The sequence below is a fragment of the Oncorhynchus keta genome, chromosome 13, assembly GCF_023373465.1.
Source record: "Oncorhynchus keta strain PuntledgeMale-10-30-2019 chromosome 13, Oket_V2, whole genome shotgun sequence".
NCBI classification, from domain to species: domain Eukaryota; kingdom Metazoa; phylum Chordata; class Actinopteri; order Salmoniformes; family Salmonidae; genus Oncorhynchus; species Oncorhynchus keta.
In genome coordinates, this window is record NC_068433.1 from 1,663,401 (window position 1) to 1,685,678 (window position 22,278).

The 22,278-nt window shown below is 45.0% G+C and overlaps 1 protein-coding gene across 1 annotated transcript in view; it reads left to right on the plus strand.

The window, feature by feature from the left end:
• camta2 (calmodulin binding transcription activator 2) overlaps positions 1–22,278 on the plus strand; it is a 136,083-nt gene that overhangs the window by 46,395 nt on the left and 67,410 nt on the right. Inside the window, 3 exon segments of the mRNA XM_052458900.1 lie at positions 921–1,031; positions 1,034–1,046; positions 9,013–9,147. Coding sequence (XP_052314860.1) covers positions 921–1,031; positions 1,034–1,046; positions 9,013–9,147 — 259 coding nt within the window.

The following is a 22,278-nucleotide window of genomic DNA, read 5'->3' on the forward strand; positions in this document are numbered from 1 at the left end:
AAAATGTTCAAATGAACCTAAACCTGAGCAGAGAAATAGTTTCAAATGTAAACCTTCCCTCTAAACCTGAGCAGAGAAAGATGTTCAAATGAACCTAAACCTGAGCAGAAAAATATGTTCAAATAAAAACCTTCATCTAAACCTGAGCAGAGAAGGATATTCAAATTAACCTAAACCTGATCAGAGAAAGATATTCAAATGAACCTAAACCTGAGCAGAAAGATATTCAAATAATCTAAACCTGAGCAGAGAAATATATTCTAATGAATTTAAACCTAATTCTAAACCTGAGCAAAGAAAGATGTTCAAATTAACCTAAACCTGAGCAGAGAAAGATATTCAAATGAACCTAAACCTGAGCAGAGAAATAACCCAAACTGTTCAAATGAACCCAAACCTTCATCTAAACCTGAAGAGAAAGATATTCAAATGAACCTAAACCTGAGCAGAGAAAGATATTCAAATGAACCTAAACCTGAGCAGAGAAAGATATTCAAATGAAAAACCTGAGCAGAGAAAGATATTCAAATGAACCTAAACCTGAGCAGAGAAATATTCAAATGAACAAATGAGAGAAATAACCTGTTCAAATGAACCTTAATCTAAACCTGAGAAATATATTCTAGCAAACCTGAGAATATATTCAAATGAACCTAAACCTGAGCAGAGAAAGATATTCAAATTAACCTAAACCTGAGCAGAGAAAGATGTTCAAATGAACCTAAACCTGAGCAGAGAAAGATATTCAAATGAACCTTCAAAACTGAGCAGAGAAATATGTTCAAATAAACCTTCATGTAAACCTGAGCAGAGAAAGATATTCAAATGAACCTTCATGTAAACGTGAGCAGAGAAGCAGAAAGAACTAAACCTGAGCAGAAAAATATTTTATACATCTGTCAGAGAAAGATGGTGTGAAGAAAGTGTTGATAAACCTGGCAGGTCCCTGGTTGGAGGCTACTGGACGTTACAGCTGCGTGTTTGACCAGAGCACCGTCCCCGCTTCACTTATTCAGCCTGGAGTACTAGATGGAGCTACTGCCCTGGTAGGTAGACGCATTAAAATTAACACAGTATCCTCTAGATGGCAGAATGGTTGTTACTGTGTCCTCTAGATGGCAGAATGGTTGTTACTGTGTCCACTAGATGGCAGAATGTTTGTTACTGTGTCCTCTAGATGGCAGAATGGTTGTTACTGTGTCCTCTAGATGGCAGAATGGTTGTTACTGTGTCCTCTAGATGGCAGAATGGTTGTTACTGTGTCCTCTAGATGGCAGAATGGTTGTTACTGTGTTCACTAGATGGCAGAATGGTTGTTACTGTGTCCTCTAGATGGCAGAATGGTTGTTACTGTGTCCACTAGATGGCAGAATGGTTGTTACTGTGTTCACTAGATGGCAGAATGGTTGTTACTGTGTCCTCTAGATGGCAGAATGGTTGTTACTGTGTCCTCTAGATGGCAGAATGGTTGTTACTGTGTTCACTAGATGGCAGAATGGTTGTTACTGTGTCATCTAGATGGCAGAATGGTTGTTACTGTGTCCACTAGATGGCAGAATGGTTGTTACTGTGTCCACTAGATGGCAGAATGGTTGTTACTGTGTCATCTAGATGGCAGAATGGTTGTTACTGTGTCCTCTAGATGGCAGAATGGTTGTTACTGTGTCCTCTAGATGGCAGAATGGTTGTTACTGTGTCCACTAGATGGCAGAATGGTTGTTACTGTGTCCTCTAGATGGCAGAATGGTTGTTACTGTGTCCACTAGATGGCAGAATGGTTGTTACTGTGTTCACTAGATGGCAGAATGGTTGTTACTGTGTCATCTAGATGGCAGAATGGTTGTTACTGTGTTCACTAGATGGCAGAATGGTTGTTACTGTGTCCTCTAGATGGCAGAATGGTTGTTACTGTGTTCACTAGATGGCAGAATGGTTGTTACTGTGTCCTCTAGATGGCAGAATGGTTGTTACTGTGTTCACTAGATGGCAGAATGGTTGTTACTGTGTCCTCTAGATGGCAGAATGGTTGTTACTGTGTTCACTAGATGGCAGAATGGTTGTTACTGTGTCCTCTAGATGGCAGAATGGCAGAATGGTTGTTACTGTGTTCACTAGATGGCAGAATGGTTGTTACTGTGTCATCTAGATGGCAGAATGGTTGTTACTGTGTCCTCTAGATGGCAGAATGGTTGTTACTGTGTCCTCTAGATGGCAGAATGGTTGTTACTGTGTTCACTAGATGGCAGAATGGTTGTTCCTGTGTCCACTAGATGGCAGAATGGTTGTTACTGTGTCCTCTAGATGGCAGAATGGTTGTTACTGTGTCCACTAGATGGCAGAATGGTTGTTACTGTGTCCTCTAGATGGCAGAATGGTTGTTATTGTGTCCACTAGATGGCAGAATGGTTGTTACTGTGTTCACTAGATGGCAGAATGGTTGTTACTGTGTCCACTAGATGGCAGAATGGTTGTTACTGTGTCCTCTAGATGACAGAATGGTTGTTACTGTGTCCACTAGATGGCAGAATGGTTGTTACTGTGTTCACTAGATGGCAGAATGGTTGTTACTGTGTCCTCTAGATGGCAGAATGGTTGTTACTGTGTCCTCTAGATGGCAGAATGGTTGTTACTGTGTCCACTAGATGGCAGAATGGTTGTTACTGTGTTCACTAGATGGCAGAATGGTTGTTACTGTGTTCACTAGATGGCAGAATGGTTGTTACTGTGTCCACTAGATGGCAGAATGGTTGTTACTGTGTCACTAGATGGCAGAATGGTTGTTACTGTGTCCACTAGATGGCAGAATGGTTGTTACTGTGTTCACTAGATGGCAGAATGGTTGTTACTGTGTCCTCTAGATGGCAGAATGGTTGTTACTGTGTCCTCTAGATGGCAGAATGGTTGTTACTGTGTCCTCTAGATGGCAGAATGGTTGTTACTGTGTCCTCTAGATGGAAGAATGGTTGTTACTGTGTCCTCTAGATGGCAGAATGGTTGTTACTGTGTCCACTAGATGGCAGAATGGTTGTTACTGTGTCCTCTAGATGGCAGAATGGTTGTTACTGTGTCCACTAGATGGCAGAATAGTTGTTACTGTGTTGACTAGATGGCAGAATGGTTGTTACTGTGTCCACTAGATGGCATAATGGTTGTTACTGTGTCCACTAGATGGCAGAATGGTTGTTACTGTGTTCACTAGATGGCAGAATGGTTGTTACTGTGTCCACTAGATGGCAGAATGGTTGTTACTGTGTCCTGTAGATGGCAGAATGGTTGTTCCTGTGTCCTCTAGATGGCAGAATGGTTGTTACTGTGTTCACTAGATGGCAGAATGGTTGTTACTGTGTTCAGTAGATGGCAGAATGGTTGTTCCTGTGTCAGTAGATGGCAGAATGGTTGTTACTGTGTTCAGTAGATGGCAGAATGGTTGTTACTGTGTCCACTAGATGGCAGAATGGTTGTTACTGTGTTCAGTAGATGGCAGAATGGTTGTTACTGTGTTCAGTAGATGGCAGAATGGTTGTTACTGTGTTCAGTAGATGGCAGAATGGTTGTTACTGTGTCCACTAGATGGCAGAATGGTTGTTACTGTGTCCTCTAGATGGCAGAATGGTTGTTACTGTGTCCACTAGATGGCAGAATGTTTGTTACTGTGTCCTCTAGATGGCAGAATGGTTGTTACTGTGTTCACTAGATGGCAGAATGGTTGTTACTGTGTCCTCTAGATGGCAGAATGGTTGTTACTGTGTTCACTAGATGGCAGAATGGTTGTTACTGTGTCCTCTAGATGGCAGAATGGTTGTTACTGTGTTCACTAGATGGCAGAATGGTTGTTACTGTGTCATCTAGATGGCAGAATGGTTGTTACTGTGTCCACTAGATGGCAGAATGGTTGTTACTGTGTCCTCTAGATGGCAGAATGGTTGTTACTGTGTTCACTAGATGGCAGAATGGTTGTTCCTGTGTCCACTAGATGGCAGAATGGTTGTTACTGTGTCCTCTAGATGGCAGAATGGTTGTTACTGTGTCCACTAGATGGCAGAATGGTTGTTACTGTGTCCTCTAGATGGCAGAATGGTTGTTATTGTGTCCACTAGATGGCAGAATGGTTGTTACTGTGTTCACTAGATGGCAGAATGGTTGTTACTGTGTCCACTAGATGGCAGAATGGTTGTTACTGTGTCCTCTAGATGACAGAATGGTTGTTACTGTGTCCACTAGATGGCAGAATGGTTGTTACTGTGTTCACTAGATGGCAGAATGGTTGTTACTGTGTCCTCTAGATGGCAGAATGGTTGTTACTGTGTCCTCTAGATGGCAGAATGGTTGTTACTGTGTCCACTAGATGGCAGAATGGTTGTTACTGTGTCCTCTAGATGGCAGAATGGTTGTTACTGTGTTCACTAGATGGCAGAATGGTTGTTACTGTGTCCACTAGATGGCAGAATGGTTGTTACTGTGTCCACTAGATGGCAGAATGGTTGTTACTGTGTCCACTAGATGGCAGAATGGTTGTTACTGTGTTCACTAGATGGCAGAATGGTTGTTACTGTGTCCTCTAGATGGCAGAATGGTTGTTACTGTGTCCTCTAGATGGCAGAATGGTTGTTACTGTGTCCTCTAGATGGCAGAATGGTTGTTACTGTGTCCTCTAGATGGAAGAATGGTTGTTACTGTGTCCTCTAGATGGCAGAATGGTTGTTACTGTGTCCACTAGATGGCAGAATGGTTGTTACTGTGTCCTCTAGATGGCAGAATTGTTGTTACTGTGTCCACTAGATGGCAGAATAGTTGTTACTGTGTTGACTAGATGGCAGAATGGTTGTTACTGTGTCCACTAGATGGCATAATGGTTGTTACTGTGTCCACTAGATGGCAGAATGGTTGTTACTGTGTTCACTAGATGGCAGAATGGTTGTTACTGTGTCCACTAGATGGCAGAATGGTTGTTACTGTGTCCTGTAGATGGCAGAATGGTTGTTCCTGTGTCCTCTAGATGGCAGAATGGTTGTTACTGTGTTCACTAGATGGCAGAATGGTTGTTACTGTGTTCAGTAGATGGCAGAATGGTTGTTCCTGTGTCAGTAGATGGCAGAATGGTTGTTACTGTGTTCAGTAGATGGCAGAATGGTTGTTACTGTGTCCACTAGATGGCAGAATGGTTGTTACTGTGTTCAGTAGATGGCAGAATGGTTGTTACTGTGTTCAGTAGATGGCAGAATGGTTGTTACTGTGTTCAGTAGATGGCAGAATGGTTGTTACTGTGTCCACTAGATGGCAGAATGGTTGTTCCTGTGTCCTCTAGATGGCAGAATGGTTGTTACTGTGTCCTCTAGATGGCAGAATGGTTGTTACTGTGTCCTCTAGATGGCAGAATGGTTGTTACTCTGTCCTCTAGATGGCAGAATGGTTGTTACTGTGTCCTCTAGATGGCAGAATGGTTGTTACTGTGTCCACTAGATGGCAGAATGGTTGTTCCTGTGTTCACTAGATGGCAGAATGGTTGTTACTGTGTTCAGTAGATGGCAGAATGGTTGTTACTGTGTTCAGTAGATGGCAGAATGGTTGTTACTGTGTTCAGTAGATGGCAGAATGGTTGTTACTGTGTTCAGTAGATGGCAGAATGGTTGTTACTGTGTCCACTAGATGGCAGAATGGTTGTTCCTGTGTCCTCTAGATGGCAGAATGGTTGTTACTGTGTCCACTAGATGGCAGAATGGTTGTTACTGTGTTCAGTAGATGGCAGAATGGTTGTTACTGTGTCCTCTAGATGGCAGAATGGTTGTTACTGTGTCCTCTAGATGGCAGAATGGTTGTTACTGTGTTCAGTAGATGGCAGAATGGTTGTTACTGTGTCCACTAGATGGTAGAATGGTTGTTACTGTGTCCTCTAGATGGCAGAATGGTTGTTACTGTGTCCTCTAGATGGCAGAATGGTTGTTACTGTGTCCTCTAGATGACAGAATGGTTGTTACTGTGTCCACTAGATGGCAGAATGGTTGTTACTGTGTCCTCTAGGTGGCAGAATGGTTGTTATTGTGTCCACTAGATGGCAGAATGGTTGTTACTGTGTCCACTAGATGGCAGAATGGTTGTTACTGTGTCCACTAGATGGCAGAATGGTTGTTACTGTGTCCACTAGATGGCAGAATGGTTGTTACTGTGTCCTCTAGATGGCAGAATGGTTGTTACTGTGTCCTCTAGATGGCAGAATGGTTGTTACTGTGTCCTCTAGATGGAAGAATGGTTGTTACTGTGTCCTCTAGATGGCAGAATGGTTGTTACTGTGTCCACTAGATGGCAGAATGGTTGTTACTGTGTCCTCTAGATGGCAGAATTGTTGTTACTGTGTCCACTAGATGGCAGAATAGTTGTTACTGTGTTGACTAGATGGCAGAATGGTTGTTACTGTGTCCACTAGATGGCATAATGGTTGTTACTGTGTCCACTAGATGGCAGAATGGTTGTTACTGTGTCCACTAGATGGCAGAATGGTTGTTACTGTGTCCACTAGATGGCAGAATGGTTGTTACTGTGTCCTCTAGATGGCAGAATGGTTGTTACTGTGTCCTCTAGATGGCAGAATGGTTGTTACTGTGTTCAGTAGATGGCAGAATGGTTGTTACTGTGTCCACTAGATGGCAGAATGGTTGTTACTGTGTTCAGTAGATGGCAGAATGGTTGTTACTGTGTTCACTAGATGGCAGAATGGTTGTTACTGTGTCCACTAGATGGCAGAATGGTTGTTACTGTGTCCACTAGATGGCAGAATGGTTGTTACTGTGTCCACTAGATGGCAGAATGGTTGTTACTGTGTCCTCTAGATGGCAGAATGGTTGTTACTGTGTCCTCTAGATGGCAGAATGGTTGTTACTGTGTTCAGTAGATGGCAGAATGGTTGTTACTGTGTCCACTAGATGGCAGAATGGTTGTTACTGTGTCAGTAGATTCAGTAGATAGTTTTACTGCATCAGCATGTCCAGCCCCGTCCTCTGGGTCCTTGTCTCTTAGCCCCGTCCTCTGGTTCCTTGTCTCTGAGGGCAGTTGAGGCACCGAATGCTTCTTGTACATGAATAGGTTTTAAAGATTGATCCTCTGTATTAGACACATCTGAACCTGTTGTTGATGGTTCCACATCTGAACCTGTTGTTGATGGTTCCACATCTGAACCTGTTGTTGATGGTTCCACATCTGAACCTGTTGTTGATGGTTCCACATCTGAACCTGTTGTTGATGGTTCCACATCTGAACCTGTTGTTGATGGTTCCACATCTGAACCTGTTGTTGATGGTTCCACATCTGAACCTGTTGTTGATGGTTCCACATCTGAACCTGTTGTTGATGGTTCCACATCTGAACCTGTTGTTGATGGTTCCACATCTGAACCTGTTGTTGATGGTTCCACATCTGAACCTGTTGTTGATGGTTCCACATCTGAACCTGTTGTTGATGGTTCCACATCTGAACCTGTTGTTGATGGTTCCACATCTGAACCTGTTGTTGATGGTTCTGTCTTCTCTGGAAGCAGCTTTCTGCGTAGATGAGAGACAGAAACTTAATAATAAACTTAAATAATGGAGACAGAAACTTCTTGACTTCATCCTGATTTCATTGGTTAAATGTACTCTTGTTAACTGTAATGATCTCTGTCTGGTCATTGGAAGGAGTTTTCATCCTCAACACCCTAAACTTCTGGACTTTACTGATGTTCACCATCCCCTTCTCCCTCATCTCTCCCTCATCTCCCCTCATCTCCCTTCTCCCTCATCTCTCCCTCTCTCCCCTCATCTCCCCTCCCCCTCATCTCTCCCCTCATCTCCTCTCTCCCCTCTCTCCCTCATCTCTCCCTCCTCTCCCTCATCTCTCTCTCTCCTCATCTCCCCTCCCTCCCCTCCTCTCCCCTCTCTCCCTCCTCTCCCTCATCTCCCTCCCCTCATCTCATCCTCTCTCCCTCATCTCCCCTCCCCCTCATCTCCCCTCTCTCCCTCTTCTCCCTCATCTCCCCTCCCCTCATCTCTTCCTCTCCCCCTCCTCTCCCTCATCTCTTCTCCCTCCTCCTCCCCTATCTCTCCCTCCTCCCCTCCTCTCCTCATCTCCCCTTCCTCCTCTCCCTCATCTCCCCTCTCCCCCCTCCTCCCCTCATCTCTCCCTCTCTCCCTCATCTCCCCCTCCTCTCTCCCTCATCTCCCCCTTCCTCTCCCCTCATCTCCCCCCCCCACTCCTCTCTCCCTCATCTCCCCTTCCTCTCTCCCTCATCTCTTCCTCTCTCCCTCATCTCTCCCTCCTCTCTCCTCATCTCTCTCCTTCATCTCCCCACTCCCCTCCTCTCCCCTCATCTCTCCCTCTCCCCTTCCTCTCTCCTTCATCTCCCCTCTCCCCCTCCTCTCTCCCTCATCTCCCCCTTCCTCTCTCCTCATCTCCCTCATCTCTCCCTCTCCTCCCTCTCCCCCTCCTCTCTCTCTCCTCCCTCCCTCTCCCCCCTGTCTCCCTCATCTCCCCTCCTCCCCTTCCTCTCATCTCCCCTCTCCCCTCTCCCCTCCCTCTCTCTCTGTCTTCCTCCCTCCTCCCCTCCCTCTCTCTGTCTTCCTCCCTCCCTCTCTCTGTCTTCCTCCCTCCTCCCCTCCCTTTCTCTGTCTTCCTCCCTCCCCCCCCCTCTCTCTGTCTTCCTCCCCATCCCTCTCTCTGTCTTCCTCCCTCCTCCCCTCCCTTTCTCTGTCTTCCTCCCTCCTCCCCTCCCTCTCTCTGTCTTCCTCCCCCTCCCTCTCTCTGTCTTCCTCCCTCCCTCCTCCCCTCCCTTTCTCTGTCTTCCTCCCTCCTCCCCTCCCTCTCTCTGTCTTCCTCCCCATTCCTCTCTCTGTCTTCCTCCCTCCTCCCCTCCCTTTCTCTGTCTTCCTCCCTCCTCCCCTCCCTCTCTCTGTCTTCCTCCCCTCCCTCTCTCTGTCTTCCTCCCTCCTCCCCTCCCTCTCTCTGTCTTCCTCCCCATCCCTCTATCTGTCTCTCCTTCCCCTTTAGCCCACGAGGCAGGGTTGGTGTCTCTTCATATAGTGGAGGACAGTGGGTCTGTCTCTTCGTCTGTTCTGTTTGAATACAGAGCTAGAAACGCCTCATCTCTACCCAGCTCACAGCTGGACTGGCTGTCCCTGGACGGTGAGTAGCTACCACACACACACACACACAAACAAACAAGCCTGTCATTGCAACCATGGTTAGATTCTCGATTCACAAACAACATACACTAGGTGGACAAAACATTAGGAACACCTGCTCTTTCCATGAGACTGACCAGGTGAATCCAGGTGAAAGCTATGATCCCTTATTGATGTCTCTTGTTAAATCCACTTCAGTCAGTGTAGATGAAGGGGAGGAGACGGGTTAAAGAAGGATTTATAAGACTTGAGACAATTGAGACATGGATTGTGTGTGTGTGTCATTCAGAGAGTGAATGGGCAAGACAACATTGAAGTGCCTTTGAACAGGGTATGGTAGTAGGTGCCAGGCGCACCGGTTTATGTAAAGAACTACAACGCTGCTGGGTTTTTCACATTCAACAGTTTCCTGTGTTTATCAAGAATGGTCCACCACCCAAAGGACATCCAGCCAACTTGACACAACTGTGGGATTGAGCATGGGTCAGCATCCCTGTGAGTCAACATGGGTCAGGACATCCCTGTGGAACGCTTTCAACACCTTGTAGAGTCCATGCCCCGACTAGTTGAGGCTGTTCTGAGGGCAAGAGGGGGAGGAACTCAATATTAGGAAGGTGTTCTTAATGTTTTTACACTGTATATATGTATGCTACAAATGTTATATGACATGTATTGTGTTCCCTATGGTGTAGGATATGTATGTATATATGTATGTATATAGGTAGTATATATGTATGAGGTATGTATATATGTATGTATATATGTGTGTATATATGTATGTATATATGTGTGTATATATGTGTGAGGATGTATGTATATATGTATGTATATATGTATGAGGATATGTATGTATATATGTATGTATATATGTATGTATATATGTATGTATATATGTATGAGATATGGAGGATGTATGTATATATGTGTGTATATATGTATGTATATATGTATGTATAGGTATGTATATATGTATGGTAGATATATGTATGTATATAGAGGTATATATGTATGTATAGTGTGTATATATGGAGTATATATGTAGGTATATATGTATGTATAGGATGTATGTATATATGTATGTAGGATGTATGTATATAGAGGTATAGTATGTATATATGTGTATATATGAGATATATGTATGTATATATGTGTGTATATATGTATGTATATATGTATGTATATATGTGTGTATATATGTGTGTATATATGTGTGTATATATGTATGTATATATGTAGGAGGATGTAGGTAGATATGTGTGTATATATGTGTGTATATATGTATGTATATATGTATGTATATATGTATGTATATATGTATGTATATATGTGTGTATATATGTATGTATATATGTATGTATATATGTGTGTATATATGTATGTATATATGTTTGTATATATGTGCTACAAACTCACATGCCATGGTTGTGTTCCCTTGGAGCAGGAGAGGGGAGAGGAGATACTAGAGGAGGAGAGGAGAGGAGGAGAGGGGAGAGGAGATACTAGAGGAGAGGAGGAGACACTAGAGGAGAGGAGGAGACACTAGAGGAGAGGAGGAGACACTAGAGGAGGAGAGGAGAGGAGGAGAGGGGAGAGGAGATACTAGAGGAGAGGAGGAGAGGGGAGAGGAGGAGACACTAGAGGAGGAGAGGAGAGGGGAGAGGAGATACTAGAGGAGAGGGGAGAGGAGATACTAGAGGAGAGGAGGAGACACTAGAGGAGAGGAGGAGACACAAGAGGAGGAGAGGAGAGGAGGAGAGGGGAGAGGAGATACTAGAGGAGAGGAGGAGAGGGGAGATACTAGAGGAGGAGAGGAGAGGAGGAGACACTAGAGGAGGAGAGAGGAGAGAGGAGAGGAGGAGACACTAGAGGAGGAGAGGAGAGGAGGAGAGGGGAGAGGAGAGGAGGAGACACTAGAGGAGGAGAGGAGAGGAGGAGAGGAGAGACTAGAGGAGAGGAGGAGAGGGGAGAGGAGATACTAGAGGAGAGGAGGAGAGGGGAGAGGAGATACTAGAGGAGAGGAGGAGAGAGGAGAGGAGATACTAGAGGAGAGGAGGAGACACTAGAGGAGGAGAGGAGGAGAGGGGATACTAGGAGGGAGAGGAGGAGAGGGGAGAGGAGAGGAGGAGACACTAGAGGAGGAGGAGAGGAGGAGAGGACTAGAGAGGAGAGGAGAGGGAGAGAGGAGGAGAGGAGGAGAGGGGAGAGGAGGAGAGACTAGAGGAGAGGAGGAGACACTAGAGGAGGAGAGGAGAGGAGGAGAGGGGAGAGGAGATACTAGAGGAGGAGACACTAGAGAAGGAGAGGAGAGGGGGAGAGGAGATACTAGAGGAGAGGAGGAGACACTAGAGAAGGAGAGGAGAGGGGAGAGGAGATACTAGAGGAGAGGAGGAGAGACTAGAGTAGGAGAGGGGAGAGGAGATATTAGAGGAGATGAGAGACTAGAGGAGGAGAGGAGAGGAGGGGAGAGGAGATACTAGAGGAGAGGAGGAGAGACTAGAGGAGGAGAGGGGAGAGGAGATACTAGAGGAGAGGAGTAGACACTAGAGGAGGAGAGAGGAAAGGAGGAGAGGGGAGAGGAGTTACTAGAGGAGGAGAGGAGATACTAGAGGAGAGGAGGAGAGACTAGAGGAGGAGAGGAGATACTAGAGGAGAGACTAGAGGAGGAGAGAGGAGAGGAGATACTAGAGGAGAGGAGGAGACACTAGAGGAGGAGAGGAGATACTAGAGGAGAGGAGGAGAGACTAGAGGAGGAGAGGAGATACTAGAAGAGAGACTAGAGGAGGAGAGAGGAGAGTAGATACTAGAGGAGAGGAGGAGAGACTAGAGGAGGAGAGGAGATACTAGAGAGGAGGAGAGACTAGAGGAGGAGAGAGGAGAGGAGATACTAGAGGAGAGGAGGAGAGAGGAGAGGAGATACTAGAGGAGAGACTAGAGAAAGAGGAGGAGAGAGGAGAGGAGATACTAGAGGAGAGGAGAGACTAGAGGAGGAGAGAGGAGAGGAGATACTAGAGGAGAGGAGGAGAGGAGATACTAGAGGAGATACTAGAGAAAGAGGAGGAGAGACTATAGAAAGAGGAGGAGAGACTAGAAAGAGGAGGAGAGACTAGAGTAAGAGGAGGAGAGACTAGAGAAAGAGGAGGAGAGACTATAGAAAGAGGAGGAGAGAGGAGGGGAGGAGAGATAGACTAGAGAAAGAGGAGGAGAGATTAAAGAAAGAGGTGAGGAGGAGAGACTAGAGGAGGAGGAGATACTAGAGGAAAGAGGAGGAGACACTAGAGGAGGAGGAGGGGGAGGAGAGACTAGAGGAGAGGAGGAGAGACTAGAGAAAGAGGAGAGGAGACTATAGAAAGAGGAGGAGAGACTAGAGGAGGAGAGGAGAGAGAGAGGGGAGAGGAGATACTAGAGGAGGAGAGACTAGAGGGGAGAGGAGATACTAGAGGAGAGGAGGAGAGACTAGAGGAGGAGAGGAGAGGGGAGAGGAGATACTAGAGGAGAGGAAGAGAGACTAGAGGAGGAGAGGAGATACTAGAGGAGAGGAGGAGAGAGGAGAGGAGAGTGGAGAGGAGATACTAGAGGAGAGGAGGAGAGACTAGAGGAGGAGAGGAGATACTAGAGGAGAGACTAGAGGAGGAGAGAGGAGAGGAGATACTAGAGGAGAGGAGGAGACACTAGAGGAGGAGAGGAGATACTAGAGGAGAGACTATAGGAGGAGAGAGGAGAGGAGATACTAGAGGAGAGGAGGAGACACTAGAGGAGGAGAGGAGATACTAGAGGAGAGACTAGAGGAGGAGAGAGGAGAGGAGATACTAGAGGAGAGGAGGAGAGAGGAGAGGAGATACTAGAAGAGAGGAGGAGAGAGGAGAGGAGATACTAGAGGAGAGGAGGAGAGACTAGAGGAGGAGACAGGAGAGGAGATACTAGAGGAGATACTAGAGGAGAGGAGATACTAGACGAGAGACTAGAGGAGGAGAGGAGATACTAGAGGAGGGACTAGAGAAAGAGGAGGAGAGAGGAGAGGAGATACTAGAGGAGAGGAGGAGAGACTAGAGGAGGAGAGAGGAGAGGAGATACTAGAGGAGAGGAGGAGAGGAGATACTAGAGGAGAGACTAGAGAAAGAGGAAGAGAGACTAGAGAAAGAGGAGGAGAGACTAGAGAAAGAGGAGGAGAGACTATAGAAAGAGGAGGAGAGACTATAGAAAGAGGAGGAGAGACTAGAGAAAGAGGAGGAGAGACTAGAGTAAGAGGAGGCAAGACTAGAGAAAGAGGAGGAGAGACTAAAGAAAGAGGAGGAGAGACTAGAGAAAGAGGAGGATAGACTAGAGAAAGAGGGGGAGAGACTATAGAAAGAGGAGGAGCGACTAGAGAAAGAGGAGATGAGACTAGAGAAAGAGGAGGAGAGACTATAGAAAGAGGCGGAGAGACTAGAGAAAGAGGAAGAGACTAGAGAAAGAGGAGGACAGACTATAGAAAGAGGAGGAGAGACTATAGAAAGAGGAGGAGAGACTATAGAAAGAGGAGGAGAGGAGATACTAGAGGAGGAGAGAAAGAGGAGAGGAGAATAGACTAGAGAAAGAGGAGGAGAGATTAGAGAAAGAGGAGAGGAGGAGAGACTATAGAAAGAGGAGGAGAGACTATAGAAAGAGGAGGAGAGACTATAGAAAGAGGAGGAGAGGGGGAGAGACTAGAGATAGAGGAGGAGAGACTAGAGAAAGAGGAGAGACTATAGAAAGAGGAGGAGAGGAGGAGAGACTAGAGAAAGAGGAGGAGAGACTAGATAAAGAGGAGGAGAGATTAGAGAAAGAGGAGGGACTAGAGAAAGAGGAGGAGAGACTAAAGAAAGAAGAGGAGAGACTAGATAAAGAGGAGAGATTAGAGAAAGAGGAGGAGAGACTAGAGAAAGAGGAGGAGAGACTAGAGTAAGAGGAGGTGAGACTAAAGAAAGAGGAGGGGAGACTAGAGAAAGAGGAGGAGAGAGGAGACGAAAGAAGGAGGAGAGAGGAGACTAGAGAAAGAGGAGGAGAGAGAAGACTAGAGAAAGAGGAGAGAGAAGACTAGAGAAAGAAGAGGAGAGAGGAGACTAGAGAGAGAAGAGGAATGACTAGAGAGAGAGGAGGCTAGAGAAAGAGGAGGGGAGAGGAGGAGATACTAGAGAAAGAGGAGGAGAGACTAGAGGAGGAGAGAGAAAGAAGAGGAGAGAGGAGACTAGAGAAAGAGGAGGAGAGAGGAGAGACTAGAGAAAGAGGAGGAGAGGAGAAGAGAGAAAAAGGAGAGAGGAGACTAAAGAAAGAGGAGGCGAGACTTGATAAAAAGAGGAGAGAGGAGAGACTAGAGAAAGAGGAGGAGAGAAGAGAGAAAGAGGAGAGACTAGAGAAAGAGGAGGAGATACAAGAGAAAGAGGTAATACTGTCTCTCTCTCTCTCGAACCCTGCTGATTAATACTGTCTCTCTCTCTAGAACCCTGTTGAGTAATATATACTCTCTCTCTCTAGAACCCTGCTGATTAATACTGTCTCTCTCTCTAGAACCCTGTTGAGTAATACTCTCTCTCTCTAGAACCCTGCTGAGTAATACTGTCTCTCTCTCTCTCTAGAACCCTGCTGATTAATACTGTCTCTCTCTCTAGAACCCTGCTTATTAGTACTGTCTCTCTCTAGAACCCTGTTGAGTAATACTCTCTCTCTCTCTCTCTCTCTCTCTCTCTAGAACCCTGCTGAGTAATACTGTCTCTCTTTAGAACCCTGCTGATTAATACTGTCTCTCTCTAGAACCCTGCTGATTAATACTGTCTCTCTCTCTAGAACCCTGCTGATTAATACTGTCTCTCTCTCTAGAACCCTGCTGAGTAATACTGTCTCTCTTTAGAACCCTGCTGATTAATACTGTCTCTCTCTAGAACCCTGCTGAGTAATACTGTCTCTCTTTAGAACCCTGCTGAGTAATACTGTCTCTCTTTAGAACCCTGCTGAGTAATACTCTCTCTCTCTCTCTAGAACCCTGCTGAGTAATACTCTCTCTCTCTCTCTAGAACCCTGCTGAGTAATACTGTCTCTCTCTCTAGAACCCTGCTGAGTAATACTGTCTCTCTCTCTCTAGAACCCTGCTGAGTAATACTGTCTCTCTCTCTAGAACCCTGTTGAGTAATACTCTCTCTCTCTCTCTAGAACCCTGCTGAGTAATACTCTCTCTCTCTCTAGAACCCTGCTGAGTAATACTGTCTCTCTCTCTAGAACCCTGCTGAGTAATACTGTCTCTCTTTAGAACCCTGTTGAGTAATACTCTCTCTCTCTCTCTAGAACCCTGCTGAGTAATACTCTCTCTCTCTCTCTAGAACCCTGCTGATTAATACTGTCTCTCTCTCTAGAACCCTGCTGAGTAATACTCTCTCTCTCTCTCTAGAACCCTGCTGAGTAATACTCTCTCTCTCTCTAGAACCCTGCTGAGTAATACTGTCTCTCTCTCTAGAACCCTGCTGAGTAATACTGTCTCTCTCTCTCTAGAACCCTGCTGAGTAATACTGTCTCTCTTTAGAACCCTGCTGATTAATACTGTCTCTCTCTAGAACCCTGCTGAGTAATACTGTCTCTCTTTAGAACCCTGCTGAGTAATACTGTCTCTCTCTAGAACCCTGCTGAGTAATACTGTCTCTCTTTAGAACCCTGTTGAGTAATACTGTCTCTCTCTCTCTAGAACCCTGCTGAGTAATACTCTCTCTCTCTCTTTAGAACCCTGCTGAGTAATACTGTCTCTCTCTAGAACCCTGCTGATTAATACTGTCTCTCTCTCTAGAACCCTGCTGAGTAATACTGTCTCTCTCTCTCTCTCTAGAACCCTGCTGAGTAATACTGTCTCTCTCTAGAACCCTGCTGAGTAATACTGTCTCTCTCTAGAACCCTGCTGATTAATACTGTCTCTCTCTAGAACCCTGCTGAATAATACTGTCTCTCTCTCTAGAACCCTGCTGAGTAATACTGTCTCTCTCTCTAGAACCCTGCTGAGTAATACTGTCTCTCTTAGAACCCTGCTGAGTAATACTGTCTCTCTTTAGAACCCTTGCTGATTAATACTGTCTCTCTCTAGAACCCTGCTGATTAATCCTGTCTCTCTCTCTAGAACCCTGCTGAGTAATACTGTCTCTCTCTCTAGAACCCTGCTGAGTAATACTGTCTCTCTTTAAACCCTGCTGAGTAATACTGTCTCTCTTTAGAACCCTTGCTGATTAATACTGTCTCTCTCTAGAACCCTGCTGATTAATACTGTCTCTCTCTCTAGAACCCTGCTGAGTAATACTGTCTCTCTCTAGAACCCTGCTGAGTCAGTCATTCTGTCTTCTCTAGAACCCTGCTGAGTAATACTGTCTCTCTCTCTAGAACCCTGCTGAGTCATTCTGTCTCTCTCTAGAACCCTGCTGAGTCATTCTGTCTCTCTCTCTAGAACCCTGCTGATTAGTACTGTCTCTCTCTAGAACCCTGCTGATTAATCCTGTCTCTCTCTCTCTAGAACCCTGCTGAGTAATACTGTCTCTCTCTAGAACCCTGCTGAGTCAGTCATTCTGTCTCTCTCTCTAGAACCCTGCTGAGTAATACTGTCTCTCTCTCTAGAACCCTGTTGAGTCATTCTGTCTCTCTCTCTAGAACCCTGCTGAGTCATTCTGTCTCTCTCTCTCTAGAACCCTGCTGATTAGTACTGTCTCTCTCTCTAGAACCCTGCTGAGTAATACTGTCTCTCTCTCTCTAGAACCCTGCTGAGTAATACTGTCTCTCTCTCTCTAGAACCCTGTTGAGTAATACTCTCTCTCTCTCTCTAGAACCCTGCTGAGTAATACTCTCTCTCTCTCTCTAGAACCCTGCTGAGTAATACTGTCTCTCTCTCTAGAACCCTGCTGAGTAATACTGTCTCTCTTTAGAACCCTGTTGAGTAATACTCTCTCTAGAACCCTGCTGAGTAATACTCTCTCTCTCTCTCTAGAACCCTGCTAATTAATACTGTCTCTCTCTCTAGAACCCTGCTGAGTAATACTCTCTCTCTCTCTAGAACCCTGCTGAGTAATACTCTCTCTCTCTCTCTAGAACCCTGCTGAGTAATACTGTCTCTCTCTCTAGAACCCTGCTGAGTAATACTGTCTCTCTCTCTAGAACCCTGCTGAGTAATACTGTCTCTCTTTAGAACCCTGCTGATTAATACTGTCTCTCTCTAGAACCCTGCTGAGTAATACTGTCTCTCTTTAGAACCCTGATGAGTAATACTGTCTCTCTCTAGAACCCTGCTGAGTAATACTGTCTCTCTTTAGAACCCTGTTGAGTAATACTGTCTCTCTCTCTCTAGAACCCTGCTGAGTAATACTCTCTCTCTCTCTTTAGAACCCTGCTGAGTAATACTCTCTCTCTCTCTCTAGAACCCTGCTGATTAATACTGTCTCTCTCTCTAGAACCCTGCTGAGTAATACTCTCTCTCTCTCTCTCTCTCTAGAACCCTGCTGAGTAATACTCTCTCTCTCTCTCTAGAACCCTGCTGAGTAATACTCTCTCTCTCTCTCTAGAACCCTGCTGATTAATACTGTCTCTCTCTCTAGAACCCTGCTGAGTAATACTGTCTCTCTCTCTAGAACCCTGCTGAGTAATACTGTCTCTCTCTCTCTAGAACCCTGCTGAGTAATACTGTCTCTCTTTAGAACCCTGTTGAGTAATACTGTCTCTCTTTAGAACCCTTGCTGATTAATACTGTCTCTCTCTCTAGAACCCTGCTGATTAATCCTGTCTCTCTCTCTAGAACCCTGCTGAGTAATACTGTCTCTCTCTCTAGAACCCTGCTGAGTAATACTGTCTCTCTTTAAAACCCTGCTGAGTAATACTGTCTCTCTTTAGAACCCTTGCTGATTAATACTGTCTCTCTCTCTAGAACCCTGCTGATTAATCCTGTCTCTCTCTCTCTAGAACCCTGCTGAGTAATACTGTCTCGCTCTCTAGAACCCTGCTGAGTCAGTCATTCTGTCTCTCTCTCTAGAACCCTGCTGAGTAATACTGTCTCTCTCTCTAGAACCCTGCTGAGTCATTCTGTCTCTCTCTAGAACCCTGCTGAGTCATTCTGTCTCTCTCTCTAGAACCCTGCTGATTAGTACTGTCTCTCTCTCTAGAACCCTGCTGATTAATCCTGTCTCTCTCTCTCTAGAACCCTGCTGAGTAATACTGTCTCTCTCTAGAACCCTGCTGAGTCAGTCATTCTGTCTCTCTCTCTAGAACCCTGCTGAGTAATACTGTCTCTCTCTCTAGAACCCTGCTGAGTCATTCTGTCTCTCTCTCTAGAACCCTGCTGAGTCATTCTGTCTCTCTCTCTAGAACCCTGCTGATTAGTACTGTCTCTCTCTCTAGAACCCTGCTGATTAATCCTGTCTCTCTCTCTCTAGAACCCTGCTGAGTAATACTGTCTCTCTCTAGAACCCTGCTTAGTCAGTCATTCTGTCTCTCTCTCTAGAACCCTGCTGAGTAATACTGTCTCTCTCTCTAGAACCCTGCTGAGTCATTCTGTCTCTCTCTCTAGAACCCTGCTGAGTCATTCTGTCTCTCTCTCTAGAACCCTGCTGAGTCATTCTGTCTCTCTCTCTAGAACCCTGCTGATTAATACTGTCTCTCTCTCTAGAACCCTGCTGAGTCATTCTGTCTCTCTCTCTAGAACCCTGCTGAGTCATTCTGTCTCTCTCTCTAGAACCCTGCTGAGTCATTCTGTCTCTCTCTCTAGAACCCTGCTGAGTCATTCTGTCTCTCTCTCTAGAACCCTGCTGAGTCATTCTGTCTCTCTCTCTAGAACCCTGCTGATTAGTTCTGTCTCTCTCTCTAGAACCCTGCTGAGTCATTCTGTCTCTCTCTCTCTAGAACCCTGCTGAGTCATTCTGTCTCTCTCTCTAGAACCCTGCTGAGTCATTCTGTCTCTCTCTCTAGAACCCTGCTGAGTCATTCTGTCTCTCTCTCTAGAACCCTGCTGATTAGTACTGTCTCTCTCTCTAGAACCCTGCTGATTAGTACTGTCTCTCTCTCTCAATTCAAGGGGCTTTATTGACATGGGAAACATGTGTTAACATTGCCAAAGCAAGTGAAGTAGATAATATACAAAAGTGAAATAAACAATAAAAATTAACAGTTAACATTACACTCACAGAAGTTCCAAAGTAATAGACATTTCAAATGTTATATTATGTCTATATATTGTGTTGTAACAATGTGCAAAAATAAATAAACATATATAAACTGAACTAAATAAACAAAATATAGGTTGTAATGTTCTTCACTGGTTGACCTTGTGGCAACAGGTCACACATCTTGCTGCTGTGATGTCACACTGTGGTATTTCACCCAGTAGATATGAGAGTTTATCAAACTTGGGTTTATTTTCTAATTCTTTGTGGATCTGTGTGATCTGAGGGAAATATGTCTCTCTAATATGGTCATACATTGGACAGGAGGTTAGGAAGTGCAGCTCAGTTTCCACCTCATGTTGTGGTCAGTGTGCACAGAACAGATGTTAGTGGTGCTGTTTAACAGTCTGATGGCCTTGAGATAGAAGCTGTTTTTCAGTCTCTCGGTCCCAGCTTTGATGCACCTGTACTGACCTCGCCTTCTGGATGATAGCGGGGTGAACAGGCAGTGGCTCAGGTGGTTGTTGTCCTTGATGATCTTTATGGCCTTCCTGTAACATCGGGTGGTGTAGGTGTCCTGGAGGGCAGGTAGTTTGCCCCCGGTGATGCGTTGTGCAGACCTCACACAAGCCAAATTTCTTCAGCCTCCTGAGGTTGAAGAGGCGCTGCTGCGTCTTCTTCACCACGCTGTCTGTGTGGGTGCACCATTTCAGTTTGTCCGTGACGCCGAGGACCTTCAAACTTACTGACCCAGTCTGTAATACCTACATGTTTCAAGCAGACCACCATGGTCCCTGTGCCCAAGATAGCGAAGGTAACAAATGATTACCGCCCTGTAGCACTCCTGTCTGTAGCCATGACGTGCTTTGAAAGGCATCAACACCACAGTGTTCACAGTGACATCATCAACATTCTATTGAAATGGTTACGAGTCTAGTGGAGTGTTTTGTTTAGAACATCTAGCTAGCTAAACACTGAACCATAATCCCTACTCGTAACGTTACTACCCTGTATGAATCTCCAGGTAGCTAACCAACCAGGTTCGTTGTTAGCTAGCTAACATTAGGCTGTAACTAGCAATGCAATGGCTCTGAGATACAAATAATATCACTACACAGGTAACATTAGCTAGCGAGCTAACATTATGCTTTAAAATGACGTGAAAATGACTGACATAATTAGAAACGTGTAATATATGAAAATGTAGCTAGCGAGACTAACCTGTTTCCATCATGGATGGACACTTCTCTCTGTCATGGTTTCCATGGTCGCCCTTAGTTTGAAGATGTAATCTCTGTCATGGTTGCCCTTAGTTTGAAGATGTAATCTCTGTCACGGTTGCCCTTAGTTTGAAGATGTAATCTCTGTCATGGTTGCCATGGTTGCCCTTAGTTTGAAGATGTAATCTCTGTCATGGTTGCCACGGTTGCCCTTAGTTTGAAGATGTAATCTCTGTCACGGTTAACATGGTTGCCCTTAGTTTGAAGATGTAATCTCTGTCATGGTTGCCATGGTTGCCCTTAGTTTGAAGATGTAATCTCTGTCATTGTTGCCCTTAGTTTGAAGATGTAATCTCTGTCATGGTTGCCCTTAGTTTGAAGATGTAATCTCTGTCATGGTTAACATGGTTGCCCTTAGTTTGAAGATGTAATCTCTGTCACGGTTAACATGGTTGCCCTTAGTTTGAAGATGTAATCTCTGTCATGGTTGCCCTTAGTTTGAAGATGTAATCTCTGTCACGGTTGCCCTTAGTTTGAAGATGTAATCTCTGTCATGGTTGCCATGGTTGCCCTTAGTTTGAAGATGTAATCTCTGTCATGGTTGCCACGGTTGCCCTTAGTTTGAAGATGTAATCTCTGTCACGGTTAACATGGTTGCCCTTAGTTTGAAGATGTAATCTCTGTCATGGTTGCCATGGTTGCCCTTAGTTTGAAGATGTAATCTCTGTCATTGTTGCCCTTAGTTTGAAGATGTAATCTCTGTCATGGTTGCCCTTAGTTTGAAGATGTAATCTCTGTCATGGTTAACATGGTTGCCCTTAGTTTGAAGATGTAATCTCTGTCACGGTTAACATGGTTGCCCTTAGTTTGAAGATGTAATCTCTGTCATGGTTGCCCTTAGTTTGAAGATGTAATCTCTGTCATGGTTGTCACGGTTGCCCTTAGTTTGAAGATGTAATCTCTGTCATGGTTGCCATGGTTGCCCTTAGTTTGAAGATGTAATCTCTGTCATGGTTGCCCTTAGTTTGAAGATGTAATCTCTGTCATGGTTGTCACGGTTGCCCTTAGTTTGAAGATGTAATCTCTGTCATGGTTGTCACGGTTGCCCTTAGTTTGAAGATGTAATCTCTGTCATGGTTGCCATGGTTGCCCTTAGTTTGAAGATGTAATCTCTGTCATGGTTGTCACGGTTGCCCTTAGTTTGAAGATGTAATCTCTGTCATGGTTCCCCTTAGTTTGAAGATGTAATCTCTGTCATGGTTGCCATGGTTGCCCTTAGTTTGAAGATGTAATCTCTGTCATGGTTGCCATGGTTGCCCTTAGTTTGAAGATGTAATCTCTGTCACGGTTAACATGGTTGCCCTTAGTTTGAAGATGTAATCTCTGTCATGGTTGCCATGGTTGCCCTTAGTTTGAAGATGTAATCTCTGTCATTGTTGCCCTTAGTTTGAAGATGTAATCTCTGTCATGGTTGCCCTTAGTTTGAAGATGTAATCTCTGTCATGGTTAACATGGTTGCCCTTAGTTTGAAGATGTAATCTCTGTCACGGTTAACATGGTTGCCCTTAGTTTGAAGATGTAATCTCTGTCATGGTTCCCCTTAGTTTGAAGATGTAATCTCTGTCATGGTTGCCATGGTTGCCCTTAGTTTGAAGATGTAATCTCTGTCATGGTTCCCCTTAGTTTGAAGATGTAATCTCTGTCATGGTTGCCATGGTTGCCCTTAGTTTGAAGATGTAATCTCTGTCATGGTTGCCCTTAGTTTGAAGATGTAATCTCTGTCAT